The sequence below is a fragment of the Conger conger genome, chromosome 5 (assembly GCF_963514075.1).
Source record: "Conger conger chromosome 5, fConCon1.1, whole genome shotgun sequence".
Taxonomy (NCBI): Eukaryota; Metazoa; Chordata; class Actinopteri; order Anguilliformes; family Congridae; genus Conger; species Conger conger.
Window position 1 is genome coordinate 7,780,534 of NC_083764.1, and position 18,114 is coordinate 7,798,647.

General features: G+C 48.9%; 1 protein-coding gene across 1 annotated transcript; it reads left to right on the forward strand.

The window, feature by feature from the left end:
• Positions 1-6,628: 6,628 nt before the first annotated feature.
• LOC133127939 (probable methyltransferase-like protein 24) lies at positions 6,629-13,711 on the forward strand. Its single transcript, XM_061241077.1, has 2 exons — positions 6,629-7,136; positions 13,587-13,711. Exons 1-2 carry the CDS (start codon positions 6,741-6,743, stop codon positions 13,590-13,592), a joined length of 402 nt encoding a protein of 133 aa, XP_061097061.1. The 5' UTR covers positions 6,629-6,740; the 3' UTR covers positions 13,593-13,711.
• Positions 13,712-18,114: the final 4,403 nt, after the last annotated feature.

An 18,114-nucleotide genomic window follows, 5' to 3' on the forward strand; every position in this document is an offset into this window, starting at 1 on the left:
GCAGAGACAGGTGGCTGGTTCACACACCTGTACGCTGTGAGAGAACAGGCAGGTGGGTGTAAAAGCTGTCCTGTATGGCAAGGGGCCTGTTCCAAGATTACTGAGTACTCAAAACTTGGGGGCGGCCTGTAGCGTATTGGTTAAGGTACATGACTGCGATACACAAGGTCGGTGGTTCTAATCCCGGTGTAGCCACAATAAGATCCGCGCAGCCGTTGGGCCCTTGAGCAAAGCCCTTAACCCTGCATTGCTCCAGGGGGGGGATTGTCTCCTGCTTAGTCTAATCAACGGTACGTCGCTCTGGATAAGAGCATCTGCCAAATGCCAATAATGTAATGTAATAACTGAGTAAAACCCGGAGATCTCCCAAATCTGGAACGTGGACTGAAGTAAAACGAGCCGTTCCAGGTTCTCCTCAGTGCAGTTATTGGGCTAATACAGTAACCCTGCTTTGTGGACAGACCCTGGGTGCTCTCTCTGAGCTGTTGTGACGGTACCAGGTAAGATGCATCCTGGGAAACTGAAGTGCATTGTGGGACAGGTGCATTCAAGTTCACCTGCATGGGTCCATTTTGAGGAGCTCCCAAATATTCTATGTCCTCCACAATGGAATAAAAACAACATATAAAGAATAGGGGTTAATACAATGAGACACAAAAATAGCTTTTATACTCATAACATGTTTTTGTGGCAAGCTGTGCCATGCTTTTGGAACACAGGAAATGACACTTCACTTTGTACATAAATTAATATTTATTGTTTGTGTCACATGATACATGTCGGTTCAGAATGTGTTACAGATGTGTGTCATAACAACACCTCTATGTCAAAAAACACCTTTGTTTAGTTTATTTTGGAAAGTGAGGCGTTGCACAACCTTGATAAAAATCCACCTGCTTTCTTATTTTACCCAATTTTACACGCTCTATTTTAAGTTACATTGATAAATCTGGAGAGACAGTCTGCTTCCGAAACACGTGAAATGTTTTTGCTTTGTTGCCTTAATGGAAACTTGCAAAAACACAGCTTTTGGCGTCTCATTTGGCATGTGAGCGAAATAGCCTGTGAACTGGGAAGACTCCAACAACAACAACAACACAATTCATGAGTTTAGGAAGGGATGGGTGGAAACTTCTGAGAACCGATCGGGAGGGGAAATGAATTTCAAAACGGGGAGCTATATATCAGCCCTTCTCCACCCCCTTGGAAGCGGCCAATGGGGACGTGGATCCGGGCCCTTCTCCTATTTCACTGCTGGCCCTGGCTGGTGGACAGACAGCCATTGTAGGGACACTCCAGTGGGGCAGACAGACAGCCATTGTAGGGGCACGCCAGTGTGGACCAGACCCCGCTCCTTAACCCACAGGGCCCGGCTGCTCCGTATCCACACGCCCGGGAAATAAGGTCACAGTGGAGGTACCCAAGTGACAAGCAGTTTTCAGGCACTTTTTGTACCTTTATTTCTGAGAAATCAAATTTAGAGAGCTGTCAATCAGAAACCCCGCCGGGTACTGCCCCCAGCTCCAAGCATTTGTACCTTTTTAGGCACTTTTAGGCACTTTTTTTATACGTCTATTTCTGAGAGTGCACTCCACTCCCACCTCCCTGCCCCCCCACACCCACTTCTTATTCTTCTTCCCCCTTCAAATTAGAGCATAAAATCAAATATAGAGAGTAGTCAATGTCGTTGCCATGGTGACCCCGGGGCGCCAAATCTGAGCGCACAATGGGCACGATTTTCAGTTGCGAGAGAGAAGAATTGATTGTCGGAGGGAGCCCTCATCGCCCGGCCTCGCGCAGAGCTTCTGCGTCGCGTCGTCTTTTGTCTCGCGGGTTAATGGCTGCCCGCGGAGCGCCGAAAGTGCTCCCGTCACCTGGGCTGACTGCAAGAACAAAAGCAAAAAGAAAATAAAAAGTCCATCGCTTCAAGTATTTTAGTCCTAGAGCCTATCCCAGCATGCATTGGGCGAGGGAACGTGTCCTGGACAGGCCGCCAATCCACCATAACCATTCAAATATTGTAGTCTATTATTTCAATCATTTCTTTTGCTAAATAAGACAAAAATATATTGTAAGGAGAGGCTGTTTAACTTGTTTCAAGATTTGCAAATTGCACTTGAAACAAAGAGCAAACAGAAGCTTAAAACAAGCAAATATTTTCTACTTGAGATATTTTTTTAAAATCTAAAAAGACTAAAACAGTTAAGACTTGTTTTATTTTATTTTTTTGCAGTGCACGTGGCTCTCCATCTCTGGTAGGTCAATGGAGCAAGAACATCTCCATTAAAACACCATATTGATTCTCTGGAAAGAAATCACTGTATTGACGTGGGAGGAGAAGAGGTGAGAAGACATTTTTTGCTCTTTCGCCCGAAGGATCCTGAGATCCAGAAATCATCATGAATGGCTCACACCTATCGACGTATTGTAGCATATCACACCAAGACTCGATAACCGGAGCAGTGGCTAAACTCCGCCAAATCCGATAGAAGTGTTCCAGACATTCTCAGAACCACCTAGAACCGTTCCAACTTCCAGATTAAAAGAATTCCAGACAGAATTCCCCCCGTGGACTTGCACCCAGTGCCTCACAGATCTAAGAGAACTGTCATGCCAAGTGAGAAGAAACTTTCAAAGGCTAAAACTAAAAAAAATGTCAGGACGTAAGAACCGAGTCTGGAAGGGATGTAAGCCTACGGAGCCGTCGCGCTTTTAGAAAGGGAGCCCGTGCGCGTGCAGCCGATATTCCCTCTGGGAGCTGGTCCACAGTTGGTTATACTGCGAGGGGGGAGAGGGGGGGTATCTGAGTCAGTCAATCCAGCAAGGACCCAAGGCTGCTCATTCATAATAAATCAAAGTTACGGGGAATCGCCCGGCTTGCCGCCGCGTTCCGTTTCATCCGCGCATTCCCTCGGTCGCGGACTATATTTAAACTCACTGCTCCTCCGCGTTGGGTTCGGCTCCTGCTCACTCATCAGTTCACCGCCACGCGGTCTTTGCACCGCGTCCGCGACGCGGTCATGAATACGGAGGCGATAATGAAACTGGAAAATGTCCGTCAACGAACAGAATATTTTAACTGTGCGTATATTTCTTATGATGTGAACACGCGCAGTGTTTTATTATTTAAAAATAAATAAATAACATGTATATACAAAAAAAAAAGTCTTCTGAATATCCATCCATCCATCCATTATCTGAACCCGCTCATCCCCAACAGGGTCGCAGGGGGGCTGGAGCCTATTCCAGCATACATTGGGCAGAAATACACCCTGGACAGGTCGCCAGTCCATCGCAGGGCACACACACCATTCACTCACACACACGCATGTCTTTGGACTGTGGGAGGAAACCCACGCAGACACGGGGAGAACATGCAAACTCCACACAGAGAGGCCCCGGCCGACGGGGATTCGAACCCAGGACCCCACTGTACCATCCGTGCCGCCGTCTTCGGAATATATTTTACTTAAATACACAGCCAGAACATAGCATAGCCGACGATATATGATATACATTTTTTGTGTGTTAAACTGAAATTTACGCACATTGTTGATTTTAGGTGCGATATGGTTTATGTCCAGGAGATGGCGCACAAGCAGTTGCTCTGATGTGCAGCTGCAGTCTGCGTGGATCCCATTATTTCTACTGTGACCCCCCCGACTTATTTTATTCAGAAAAAAGGAAGCAAACCGTCCACTTTCAATCATTTGTCCTACATCAAATGCATTTATGTTTTGTGCAAAACCTGCGCAGAGTGCTCAGCGAACCTTTATTGAAAGGCAGTGTTTTGTGCACGGCGACAATTCATTGTTCTTGGCACACTTGCATCTGAAAATGTGTATTGAAGACTATTGCAGAGGCGCCAGGTTTATGACACTGCTATTTCTAGAAAAGAAAGTTATTTTCTATACTATTAATCACCATGATGTATGTGCAATTATTCAGGTTATTGTAAAGATAAGGAGAATCGACTAAAGGTTAAAAAAAATAACAATGTGTAAATGTAATATTTTCTCTTGACAGCAGCCGTGGTCTTAAGAGACATAACACCTAAAACAAATCATTAACACCTTACAGCGCTGCAAATACAATTCTTTATTTTCATCAAGCTTTGCTAATTGCATTTGTAATGAACATATTTTTAGAAGATTACCCATATGTTATTATCTTGTATTTTCAGACAACTCTTGTAATGTTTTCATTTGCCTCTCAATATGTTCCGTCGCACTATTTTAACCTGCAAGCGCGTGTTGGAGTTAAAATATTGCTTTGAGCTGGATTAATTAAACATGAGCAAACGCATGTGACTACTGACTGGTGAAGCAGTCTACTGCAAACATATTCCGAGACAGGGAAAAACTGATTTAGAAAATAAAGATGTCCTCAAAGTGACCCTTTGGATGCTGAACGTTGCAACTCATCTGGTCCTCGATGCTGGACAGAAACACTCCAGGTCAGGTCAGCACCCCTACATAGGAGAACTGTAACCCTTTATGGTACAAGCCTGGTTTATGTGGTTTATTATATTAATGTGAAGGCCACATTTGATCTTCTGATCTTTGTATTTGCACAGTCCACTTGTCCATCTCTTTGGTAACCCATCTGAAAATATAGTATACTAAGTATACCTGACCTTAATTATACTTGTAGTAAATATGAGATCAGAATGTTCTTAACTGAACATTCTAATGCTGATGTAACAATCAATCACTCCTGATAACTGAAAGCAACGTTCTAGAGTTCTAGAACACTGGCTATTGGGGAAAAGAAAATAATGCAAAAAGCCTGCTTGTCAAGTTTGGAAACAGTCGTCCTTGTCATAATAAAATAAAAACGAAAACATACATTTAGGAAGCGGTTATTACATCTCAGACACTTTAGTGGAAAATGAGGCAGGCATGTGCACAAACGCCTTGCTGTTGTAAAACAAATCATGAAATGTGAATGAGTGAACTTTATTTCCATAACGACACTGCGTTCGTTGTAGGTGTGCGGAGAGCAACGATAACCGCTAAACGTTTTTTCTCTTCGTCGCGCGCAGTGGACGGTTGGCAATGCCGTAAAAGGTCAGCCCAGACTGGAACCACGCCATGGCAACAGGTGCATTCCGCGACCGCGTGCCATCTGCTTCTGGGCCAAGTGTCGCAGTCGGGAAGAACAACGGCTGATGCGCGCAGGCTATGCGTCAACACGCTCCAAAACAAAGCAGAGCAACCGGGGCAAGGGAAGACTGACAACAGAAATAACTGCTCGTCCCTACTTCCCCTCGTCGCTATTCGGCCGATATTTCGCCCCCCCCCCCCCCTTTATAAGAGCCTGATTTACACACCAGGGGACATAAAGAGTCGTATAAAAAGCACCTTGTTAACATGCACAGCATGCCAACTGCGAGGAATAGATTACAACCTTGACGACGGCGCCTGACCCCATTGTCTCCTCTTGCAGCGCCTCGTACATACAGTAGGGGGCAGTGTAGTGCTTTGTGTGTGATTTTGATATGCGGCAAAAAAACAAACCCGTTTTTCTTTCGCGGCTGTGGGAGATAAATGCCGCCGCAGATCTTGTTGATTTGCTGTTAATTCAGAATGATTTCAAATGAAATAACGGCATAAGTATATCCGTCAGATATGTATATCAGATCACCGCGCTTCGTTTTGTGGGGGATAGTATTGAATACCTAAAGCCAACAGGATTTGTTTTGACCGTGACCTACATCGATATGTTAATATAACTGGAAAAAGGAAAATATCAGGATGTTCCCGTAAGTCCAGGAGGCCTAAAGCACGACGAATGTGTCTGAAAAGGGCTATCAGCGAAATAGGCATACTTATTGAACAGCTCTGTCAATAACAGATTTAAAAAAAATAATGTGGCTGTGTGGGATTCAACAGCCACACATAAACGAAAATCATTTTCACTCTTACGATTCAGGGCGAACACTGTGCTTGTGACGATCGGAGTGTGCTTCTAGACTCTCGACAGCCTTTTCAGTTACTACCTAAAAAAAAAAATACTGACAGCGAATACACTTCAATCTAGTTTCTGGACAGAAATTTCACATTTCAAGTGACGAATGAGTTCCAGTACTCCCACCCTTGCCACGTCGGGAACAAAATAATCCCGCTGCCTTTTATTTTGTTTCCGTGCTCCACCCCCCCACCCCTTATTATTCTTCCAAAGCCAATCAGCTCTCTGCAGTGCAGATGCCGACACACACAGGCCTCCGATACTCAAACCGATCTGTTTACAATGGACGGTGTTATATTACAGTGCAGCCGCAGTCATGGCGAGAGAGGGCGGGGGGGGGGGGGGGGGGGGCGCACGCTGGTGTTTTGGAGCCGCTGAGAGTTGGGTAAGGGGGGGTGGGAGGAGAGGAAAGGGGTGTGTTTGGGACGCGTGGTGGAGTGGTGGTTGAGAGGAGAGGGGGGTGAGAGGCGAGGGGAGGGGTGCTGGGGAGGAGGAGAGAGGGCTAGAGGGAGGGAGGAAGGGGGAGTTTCCCAAACGGCTGAATGAGACCGGCGCATTAGCGGGAGGGCAGGCTCAGTCCGCAGAAATGCAGCGCTGGAAGCAGGTGGTCACCGATATCCCAGAGTGCACCTCCCCGGGGGAACGGCGGGAGACGCGGCGGAGAGACGGAATCGGAGCGGGACGCGGGATGGAGTCCGGGCCCAGGGAGTGAGGCGCAGGGGTGTGTGTGTGTGTGTGTGTGTGTGTGTGTGTGTGTGTTTCGGGGCGGTATGGGTCGGGACAGGGACAGGGGGTGCCTGGCCCTCAGGGTGAGCGTTCTGCTGGCAGCGCTCTGCGTCTGCGTCCACCTGTACCTGGAGCTCCCCGCTCTCCGCCCGGGCACGCCCGCCCGGGCCCCGCCGTCGCCGGGGAGACCCCCGCGCCCGGGACGGGCCGCCACCGCGGGCGGGGAGCGGGGCGGGGCTCCGGAGCGGAGCGGCGACGAGGCGGCGGTTAAGAGGAGGGTCACCTACGTCAGGACCCTGAAGAGGGACGCGGAGGCCCTCAGGGAGGCCCCGGCCGGAGGAGAGGCCCCGGCCGGAGGAGAGGCCCCGGCCGTCAGGGAGGCCCCTGCCGGAGGAGAGGCCCCCACAGACTGCTGCCCGCCCCTCCACCCGCGCAGGAAGGTCAGTGCCAGCCGCCAACCGCCAACAGAGCGCTCTCAGACACGAGCTGTCAGTCAGACCTGCGTCTCACACCCGTGTCTGAGTGACAGACAGCAGGGGGGAGGGGAGGGGGGTGGGTATGGCATGGAAGAGATTTAAATCAATAAATAATCAAGTTCCGTACCTGTACGTGTCACTTTGAGAGTGCGACCGCTTCTAAAATGGCCGCAGAGCGGTCAATACGGGCCCGCGCGTATATTAAAGGTCCGCAAGGCGGTCGATACTGATCGAACTGGGCAGCGTCTCGCTCTTGGGCCGCAAAGAGCGAAGATATCTTTTAATTTTTTTACATTTACGAATGTGAACTTCTGCCCGAGAGTGTTTGTTATGACGCAGGGGCTGGGAGCAGACTCAAAGCTCCCCTGCTGGGTTCAGGATTCGGTCAATGTTCGAAGGCCACGCTCGCTCGCTCGTGACAAACCCCACCGGAGAGACGTGCCCGTCCTTCCTCTCCGGAAGCGACCGACGGCAGACGGCGTTAGCGAACGGAGCGGGACAACAAGGGCCGAGGACCCTGGTGTCGGCTCAACAAAAACGCCGTTCAGAGACGCGTCCCCTAATTGCGTCCCCCCCCTTCTCGCGAACGCTCGGGGAGGCGGGGGGGGGGGGGGCGTGTGACCTTTGACCTCGTGGGACAGACAGGACTCCCCGCTGAGGGGCTGGAGGAAGTGTGAGATCCTCACCTCCACACCTTGCAGCTGATGAGGAACACCATCGCCCCTCCTCACCGTGTGATAAAAATAAAACAGCGAACGCTCGCCAGCTCTGACTGCATGCTGGCACTGCCAGGGTCTATTTAAAACTCCCATTCTAAATATTGAGAAATTCATTAAAGGGATCACTTCAGGTTATGGAACATACAGAAGATATATCGGGGAAAACTTATTATATATTATTTGGGATTATGGGTAAATATACTAAACGCTGCTTTTGTGGATCTATAAATGCACTACTGAGAACTGCGAATGTCTTTTCTGTATATTGTCTTGAAAGAGCACATATTTACACCATGTTACAGTACGGCGTTAAATCAGTCAGCAGTGCACTGAATGTCCCGGACTGGAACAGTGATGTGATGAAAGGCTAATGTGGTTATGAGAGATTAACAGTGATGGAAGGTGAATATGGTTATGACAGAGGAATATTGTGCTGTAAGCAGAGGTCACGCGCAGGACAGCACAGTAAAAATATCGATCTGTTGTGGCCACAGGGGACTCTGCGGATTGATCACTTGTGGGTGTAAAAAATGATCATTGATTGATTCACTGGCCTGATGGCCGATCCAAGTCTTTCTGGTTTCAGGCATCACATGTTGAAGGAAGTCTTATTTGAATTGACTTCCACTTTTGAGGCCCGGAAGTTGAGAGTTTGACCGTTTCTATTCTATTTCCCTTCTTTATAACTAACACCACCAACAAGATCCTGGTAATAATAATAATAATCACAAGAATAACTTGGTTGTAACATCAATAGTAAAAGATCAGGCTGGAGATCTTCATGGCTGCTCTGACCTTCCTTAGTCATCCTCCTTCTCTTTGGATTTCCTTCTGGGGCAAAAATATCACACGCACAGCTCTGTAAAGACTATGTAAAATAAAATGAAAATACATCAAAAGATTATGTAAAATCAAATCAAAAGCTGATCAAAAGATTATGTAAAGATTATGCAGAGATAATGTAAAGAATATGGAAAATAAAATCTAAAGATAATCAAAAGATTACGTAAAGATTATCAAAAGAATATGTAAAACAAAACCAAAAGATTATCAAGATTATGAAATGATAAGATTATGTCAAGACCGTAACGTTCCTGGTGATAATGCACTTTGGTATTTTCCTGACGTTAACACTGACGGCCACCATTTTAATGAGTCACTCTGGATCAGAAGTGTGTTCTAATGGACTGATGGGAAGCTAATAAACACAAAACAACCCCACGCTGTTATTTTCGTCACAGGACCCTTCACGTTTAGCCACGCGCCACGGTTCATCAGTTTAGACGTCACACACGGAGCTCTGACCCTTGCGTGTACAGTAGCTCCCGCGTTATTCTGACTCTTGCGTGTACAGTAGTTCCCGCGTTATTCTGACTCTTGTGTCTACAGTAGTTCCCCGTTATTCTGACTCTTGTGTCTACAGTAGTTCCCCGTTATTCCGCCGTGTCTTCGTTTGTGCTCATCTCCGCTGTACGGGAGGAGCGGGGAGGATTGGACGTGATTGGCCCGAGCAGGCTACTGACTCCTCCCATTTTTCACACCCTGCCGCTCCTGACACTGCAGGGGGAGGGTGGGGAGAATGATCGATCTCCAGCAGTCCTGTCAGTCTGTGTCTGTGTGTGTGTGTGTGTGTGTGTGTGAGTGTGTGTGAGTGTGTGTGTGTGTGTGTGTGTGTGTGTGTGTGTGTGTGTGTGTGAGTGTGTGTGTGTGTGTGTGTGTGTGTGTGTGTGTGTGTGAGTGTGTGTGTGTGTGTGTGTGTGTGTGTGAGTGTGTGTGAGTGTGTGTGTGTGTGTGTGTGTGTGTGAGTGTGTGTGTGTGTGTGTGTGTGTGTGTATGTGTGTGTGTGAGTGTGTGTGTGTGTGTGTGTTGGAGCTGGTTATGAGTTTGATGCCTCTGTATGTGTGTGTGTGTGTGTGTGTGTTGGAACTGGTTATGAGTTTGATGCCTCTGTATGTGTGTGTGTGTGTGTGTGTGTTGGAACTGGTTATGAGTTTGATGCCTCTGTGTGTGTGTGTGTGTGTGTGTGTGTGTGTGTGTGTTGGAACTGGTTAGGAGTTTGATGCCTCTGTATGTGTGTGTGTGTGTGTGTGTGTTGGAACTGGTTATGAGTTTGATGCCTCTGTGTGTGTGTGTGTGTGTGAGTGAGTGAGTGTGTGTGTCGGAGCTGGTTATGAGTTTGATGCCTCTGTGTGTGTGTGTGTCTGAAGGGCCGGCTGTAAGATTGATGCCTGTGTGTGTGTGTGTGTGTGTATGTGTGTGTGTGTGTGTGTGTGTGTGTCCGAGCTGACAATCAGGAAATGTGCCTGTTCCCAGCAGATCAGTCTGCCCTCTGTCCAAACCTGACAAGGCCGGCTTAGAGACGCCAGACAGGGGCCGCTTCCAGACCCTCTCCCCTGTGTCTGAGGGACCCTGGTGTTAGACTCTGTCTGGTCTGGATTCAATAAACATCTGCCCTTACCTGTGAGCCGCTGTTAAACCCTGAGCGTTTTGTCATTTTCTGTCCGTACAGACGCAGTTAAGCCAGTCCTGTGATCACCAAGGTTAACTCGCCTAACTGTGCAAGCCAAAAGTTAAAAGAGAGATTTGGGGGGTTTTTTAACCCCGGCTTCCTGCTTTAGGAAAATACATGTATTGTATTTTTTTTCAAGGCTAGATTTGTAAAAAAAAATGTTGGTGCAATGCAGAGTGATGTGTCAACAGTGGCATGGTTGTTGAATTTTCCTATCTTACATTATTTCCATCTAACCATATATTGTTTTTTATTCATTTTGATTCATTCAGACTTGCACAATGCGGGCCGATACGTACAAACCGAACCTAACCTTTAAAGGACAAATGCCGGCTGTGTTAAATCACAGGTTTCGGTGATATGCGATACTTGCTGCTTGTTGGTGAGTGGCGGTGGGCTGTTGTGTTGATATGAGGGTTGACCTGGGCCGTGGCCCCAGATTAGCCAGGCCCTCCGCTAAGCCCCCGGGCATGTCTGGTCCTGATCTCTGCCTCTGCCTCTGAGCAGCTGCGGGAAATAAGAAGGACCCAACCCGCCTTTCTTACGATCACGCTATCTCGTACGTCTCAGAGATTTGGTGACCGTAAAAAAAAAAGGGGGCAGATTTCCTGAAAGCCAAAACCCTGCCCCACCCCCTCCCTTAGCCACGTTAACAAGTACATTTCTCAAATGTACCCCGAAAGTACGTTAATGTTCTATTTGGGCACCAATAAATACCTTTTACAAGCAAAAAAGGTACAAATAGTGTATTGCTGGCTAGCTGTGTGTACCTACAGGGTGCCACCAAAGTGAAGTGTTTGTACTTTTGCAGGTACTTTTTCACACCTTTTTTATCAGAGAGTGTGGAAGGAGAGATGGCAATTTCATTTAAATTTTTACAGGCCAGCTCGGGCGTCTCGGTGGCGCAGCCTGTAGAGCACTGACCGCATGCTCATTGCGAGCCGCGACATCAGCGGTTCGAATCCGACCGTCCGACATTTGTCGCACATCTTCCCCTCTCTCTCGCTCCCGTTCTTCCTGTCTCTCTATACTATATACTGTCCAATAAAGCTGAAAAAGGCCTAAAAAATAAAATTTTTTACAGGCCAGTTTATCAGCTTACGCCCGGCAGCTTATCTCCGCGACCCGGTCGTCTGTGCTGCCGGCCGAACGCAGGCTGGGCGCTGGCCTTCGACCGATCGCACGCTTAAAACTGCTCAAGCTAGGTTTTGAAACGACTGGTTAGCCGGTTGACCAGTCCAGACCAGCCCCATACATTACATTACATGTCATTTGGCTGACGCTTTTATCCAAAGCGACATACAGTTGATTAGACTAAGCAGGAGACAATCCTCCCCTGGAGCAATGCAGGGTTAAGGGCCTTGCTCAAGGGTCCCAGTCATGTACCTTAGCCACTACGCTACAGGCCACCATACGCAACACACACAACATGGTTTGACCAGCTCAAGCTATGTTTTGAAACAGCTGGTAGCTCATAATTTCAAGCTAGTCATAGCTGGATTTTACACCAGGGTAAGGAAAAGAAAATGTAAAAAATTGTAATGAGTGATCTGTAGCGTGGACTCTGGCTCTCCTAGTAAACCTTTAAGCAGCATTTTTCACAAACTAAACAGGAAATAAAGCAGACTTCATGAGTCGGTGGTTCTCAGCGGGGGGGCCGGGGCCCCACAGGGGGCCTTGGGGAGCTTCCAGGGGGGCTTTGAGCTGATGGGAAATCACTGAAAGCTTCAATCGCAAAACATCAAGACATACCGAAAGTAATTATTCAGCTAAATACATCAGTCAACGCACGCAATTAGTAGTACATAAAATATAACAATCCTTTTATGTTCTGCAGATGTCACGCTCTCCGACTGGTTATCGTGTCTCTTAGGGAGCTTCCGTTCATATTACGAGTAATTTAGCTGATGCTTTTATCCAAAGCGACTTACAGTTGATTAGCCTAAGAAGGGGACAATCCCTCCCGGAGCAATGTGGGGTTGCGCAGAACAGCTGTGCCGTGTGATCTTGTCGTGGCTACACCGGGGATTGAACCAGCAACCGTGTGGGTCCCAGGCATGTACCTTAGCCACTACACTACAGGCTGCCCCTTAGCCCAGCATTGTTCCAGGATGGGGGCTGTCCTCCTGCTTAGTCTAATCAACTGTAAGTCGGTTTGGATAGAAGCGTCAGCTAAGTAACTGTAACATCACTGTTATGTATTTATAATAACATGTATATTACGCGGCAAGAACGTTTTACATGCTGGTGTCCCAGGAAAAGCCCTCCCTGCGAGTTGATTGGCCAGCTGGCCTCGAGACCGCCACAGGAGTGTGAATCTGTGTGTAAGCTCTCCGTAAACACGTTCGAAAGTTTTCTTACAACCGGGATGGCGCCGATGAATCTTGTTTTCTTGTCGAATTGCCGAATTGCCTGGCGAGGCGTAAAGCCGGGCTTCGCCGCTGAGGCCTGAGCTGGGGAACAAAAAACAAAAAAAACGCTTCACAGTTTTTAACCGAGGAGGCCTGTTCGCTGCCAGGAACCATTTGTTCTACAGTCTGCTATCCATTTTCCTGAAATGTTAAGACTCTCGCTTTGGCTGCGGCTCCGTGCTTGGAGGGTTTTGAAGACACGTGGATTTCTGCGAGCAAGCTCGCGTGCAAGTTTCCAGGCATCGGGGCACAGCTTGTTTTACTCAAAAAGGACAATTCGCGTGCAGGCATAGCTCTGGCACGGTGTCAAGACCCCGTTCACTCCCTTTTTCTTTAAAGCACTCTTTATTTCCTGAGAGAGAAAATATGAGAAATCGTACCAAGCGGCCTTCATCACATTTTGGATTTCGAGGCATTCACACCCCCAAATAACAAGAGTGTAAAACAAGCAGCAAAAAAAGAGAGAGATTTGTTTACTGTAAGAAGGAAAGGAGTCAGAGCATGTAGCTGCATACAGTAGCCTAAGAGAAGGTCAAATGAAGCTCAAGGAAAATAGAAGAAAAATCAATTCTGGAAAAAAATCTGGTTTAAAGAGCAGTTTTTTTGGAAAGTTTTTTGGGAGTTTTTTTTTTTTTTTTTTTTTGTCTGAAAGTGACTTTAAGTCTTTGTTCTAGAACTCCGTCACTTTCAGTTCCCAGTAGTGACTGTTACATCAGCAATAGAATGTTCAGTTACCGACATTCTAATCTCCTATTTGTGACCTCACACTTCATAGGGTTAAAGGGCCAACGCTGGGTGTGGGGCCCGTTCCACGAAGCAGGATCACAGAGTTAGCCAGATGACTGCAACGGGTACAAACCGGACCGCGCCCCCCAAATCTGGAACACGGACCGGAGTGGGAGCTGCTTGGGTTTCACAGAACATAGTACTCTGTGTACTTATCCACTGCTCTGTGGAACAGGCCCCTGGACGTCCTCTCCCGGGGCCAAAAGTGCACAGAGCAAAAGAGCACAAAAACTCTATCTGCTGTGACTGGCCCATATCCAAGCCATTCCTCCAGTCCGCTGTTGACAGATCCGTCATGGAAAATCCTGGTAATTGGGGGGGGGGGGCTGGCTGCTGCCACCCCAGTGCTGTAATGAGAGGAAACATCAGGGGGTCAGTGAGAGGATGCTGGATGAACGCAACCCCAGAGACGCCTTCAGTAGCAACACAACATTAAAAAAAAACAAAAAAAACAGAAGTGAAACTGGAGTTGAAGTCTGGCTGGAGGAGTGTTGGGAGTTTAGGGCGACTGAGAGAGTCACTGTGCGTGAACTTCTCTGGCTCTTGTGTCGGGAACACGGTGAGTGCCTTTACGCGCAATACGCAACGCCTTGCCATCCCCACGACACGTCCATGAAAAGAAACTGTCAGGAAATGCGGCGAAACACTGCAAGTGAACTTCCTGTTCGACAGACGTGACGGACGAACAGAAGGCCGGCGAGGTGTGAATGCCGCTAAACGTGAGAGGCGGAGCCATGTCTTGCAATGCTGCTTGGGAGATTTTTCGCCGGCGTTTTGTTGGAGCGGAAAGTCGCCTCCCCTGGACCACGCCCACTCGCCCTCTCACTCAGCGTTCTGCAACCATTACATAACAGCTGATGTTTTTATCCAGAGCGACTTACAGTTGACTAGACTAAGCAGGGGACGATCCCCTGTTGACAAATACATTGCTTCATGCCGATTCATGGAACCCAAGAATGGCTCTGTTGTGAGAGGGGCTGGGATCTGAAGCCCCACTCCAGGGGGGGGTCTCCGGGTCCCGCGTGGGCCTGGGTACAGCGCGTTCCCCTCAGCCTCCATTTCACCGCAGCGGAATGAAAGCCTCAAACAAAACGGCCTCAACACAAAGAGCCCAGGCGGCCATCTTAGGACTCCCTCTCCGTACAGCTTCCATAAACAGCTCCCTTTGTCAGGCGATCGCAGTATTTACGCCTCCCACAAAGTTCAAGAGAACGCGTGTCAGCGGCTGGTGGGCTGCAGACAGCGCGACTCCTGCCGTTGGCCTCGCCGCGGCCCAGCGGACGAGCAGCACAAAGGGGATCGAGCGCTCTTCACTGTCACCGTGTCAAGGAGCCCTTTTCACAACACGGGGAAAAAAGAAGTGCCGTTTAAAAAGTTTCCGGGAGAAATTCTTATAGAACAGTGGCAAAGTTGAAAGAACAAAAAAAAATAAAAAACTTCACTTCAAGACAATAAAAATCCTTACCAGTATTTTTTTGTTTTTTTTCATTCCATTTCATTTCATTTCATTCATTCCAAAATTACTTTGAGTTTTTTTTGAAAAGCGAGTTTTTGCGAAAGCTTTTTCAGCTCCAGACCTTTCCACCCAAGAAGAGTGAATGAAACACAAGTGTCTGGTATGGCTGGTCCAGGCCTACGCCCAGGCTAAACAGCACCCAGCCAGGCCTACACGCAGGTTAAACCCTCAGCCAGGCCTACACGCAGGTTAAACCCTCAGCCAGGCCTACACGCAGGTTAAACGCCCAGCCAGGCCTACACGCAGGTTAAACGCCCAGCCAGGCCTACGCGCAGGTTAAACCCTCAGCCAGGCCTACGCGCAGGTTAAACACTCTTAGCCAGGCCTACGCGCAGGTTAAACCCTCAGCCAGGCCTACACGCAGGTTAAACACCCAGCCAGGCCTACGCGCAGGTTAAACAGCACCCAGCCAGGCCTACGCGCAGGTTAAACAGCACCCAGCCAGGCCTACGCGCAGGTTAAACGCCCAGCCAGGCCTACGCGCAGGTTAAACCCTCAGCCAGGCCTACGCGCAGGTTAAACAGCACCCAGCCAGGCCTACGCGCAGGTTAAACGCCCAGCCAGGCCTACGCGCAGGTTAAACCCTCAGCCAGGCCTACGCGCAGGTTAAACCCTCAGCCAGGCCTACACGCAGGTTAAACCCTCAGCCAGGCCTACACGCAGGTTAAACGCCCAGCCAGGCCTACACGCAGGTTAAACGCCCAGCCAGGCCTACGCGCAGGTTAAACCCTCAGCCAGGCCTATGCGCAGGTTAAACCCTCAGCCAGGCCTACACGCAGGTTAAACGCCCAGCCAGGCCTACGCGCAGGTTAAACACTCTTAGCCAGGCCTACGCGCAGGTTAAACCCTCAGCCAGGCCTACACGCAGGTTAAACACCCAGCCAGGCCTACGCGCAGGTTAAACAGCACCCAGCCAGGCCTACGCGCAGGTTAAACAGCACCCAGCCAGGCCTACGCGCAGGTTAAACGCCCAGCCAGGCCTACGCGCAGGTTAAACCCTCAGCCAGGCCTACGCGCAGGTTAAACCCTCAGCCAGGCCTACACGCAGGTTAAACCCTCAGCCAGGCCTACACGCAGGTTAAACGCCCAGCCAGGCCTATGCACAGGTTAAACCCTCAGCCAGGCCTATGCACAGGTTAAACCCTCAGCCAGGCCTACGCGCAGGTTAAACCCTCAGCCAGGCCTATGCACAGGTTAAACCCTCAGCCAGGCATATGCACAGGTTAAACCCTCAGCCAGGCCTACGCGCAGGTTAAACGCCCAGCCAGGCCTATGCACAGGTTAAACCCTCATCCAGGCCTACGCGCAGGTTAAACCCTCAGCCAGGCATATGCGCAGGTTAAACCCTCAGCCAGGCATATGCGCAGGTTAAACCCTCAGCCAGGCCTACGCGCAGGTTAAACCCTCAGCCAGGCCTACGCGCAGGTTAAACCCTCAGCCAGGCCTACGCGCAGGTTAAACGCCCAGCCAGGCCTACGCGCAGGTTAAACGCCCAGCCAGGCCTACGCGCAGGTTAAACCCTCAGCCAGGCCTACGTGCAGGTTAAACCCTCAGCCAGGCCTACGCGCAGGTTAAACAGCACCCAGCCAGGCCTACGCGCAGGTTAAACGCCCAGCCAGGCCTACGCGCAGGTTAAACGCCCAGCCAGGCCTACACGCAGGTTAAACGCCCTCAGAGCCTGAATCAAAGACGCGGGCAGGAGCAGAAGCAGAAGGACCGACTGGGAGGTCTTGAGGCTAATTTATGCCTTTGGTGCCAAAGAGCCTTGTGACACGTCCACGTTTTTTTTGGGGGGGGGGTTTTTTCAGCTTTTAACACTTTTGACGTCGAGCCGGCACTTTTGAGCATCGGCATCGGGTGTCCCGTACCTGCAGATTTCTGTGAGGTTGCAGACGCCCATCAGAAGTGTTGCACAGCCGCGATTGGCTGACTGAAAGGAAGATCGCCATGGCGACGATACCAGTTTACTACTAGGTCGCTTGTTTTCATGAATGAAGACATTTTGTTAACTATCTCGCTAAAAACCGGAGGGATTTGAGGAGAATCTGGCTGATATAGTACCGAAGCAGCGCTGTCTCTGAACTATGAACGCAAAACCGTCGTCGGACAAAGTTCTGCCAGCAGACAGTTCCTCGCCCGAGCGTAAATTAGCCTTAGGAACGGCGCGGCCACTCAGCGGAGACCGTGCGGTCCGCGTTTCACTCAAGGATACCGCGCTTCCTGTTTTTCTCGAGCCTTAATCGAACTGCCGGCATGATTAAAACACAATTCGCCCCGTGGCGGCGGCTAAGACGCGGATGGTTGCACACTTCAGCCGTGGCCTTCAATCCCTCATCCATTCCTGTCAAATACCCAAAAAGTATATGCATACATTTAACACCGTGCAGTATTGAACGTACGGATATGAATTTCATTCCTAAAGTCTAATGGAAGCGCGTGCTTATAAAAGGCTTGGCTTGAGATAAATATTAAAGTCTTTACTTTAGACTTACATTGTAATGGCCTATATGTTTACTTGAGAACAAACTCAAGACTACATAATTCTGTTTGAATAACTCTGCGAGAGCATGTTTATAATGGAAACACTTATTTTTAGGGTTGGACTGTTGACTTGTTTCCGAGAGACCTAAGGACCTGCGTACTGTGGCCCATGGCGATGTCGGACATGCCAACTTCCTGTCAACCAATCTAAGAGTAACATTGCGAGGACTGCTTTGTGGCATGTGGAGGGTCGCTAAAGTTTAGTGTTAAGTACCAGTCTCAGTGTGTCCGGCATAACAATCGGATTGCATTAGGCTACATTATAATCGGTTATTAACCTGTTTAGACATGGCGCCAAAGCAACATGGACACATTATTTATTTCCGTAGCTTACTATTTTTGTAAACATTACTTGTTTTTTCAGCTGGATATTCCCTGAGGGAAACGGGGTTAAGTAGTAGGTCTGTGGCGCACCATTCCGGGGGGGCAAACAAGCATCGCAACGTCAACTCCCAAAACA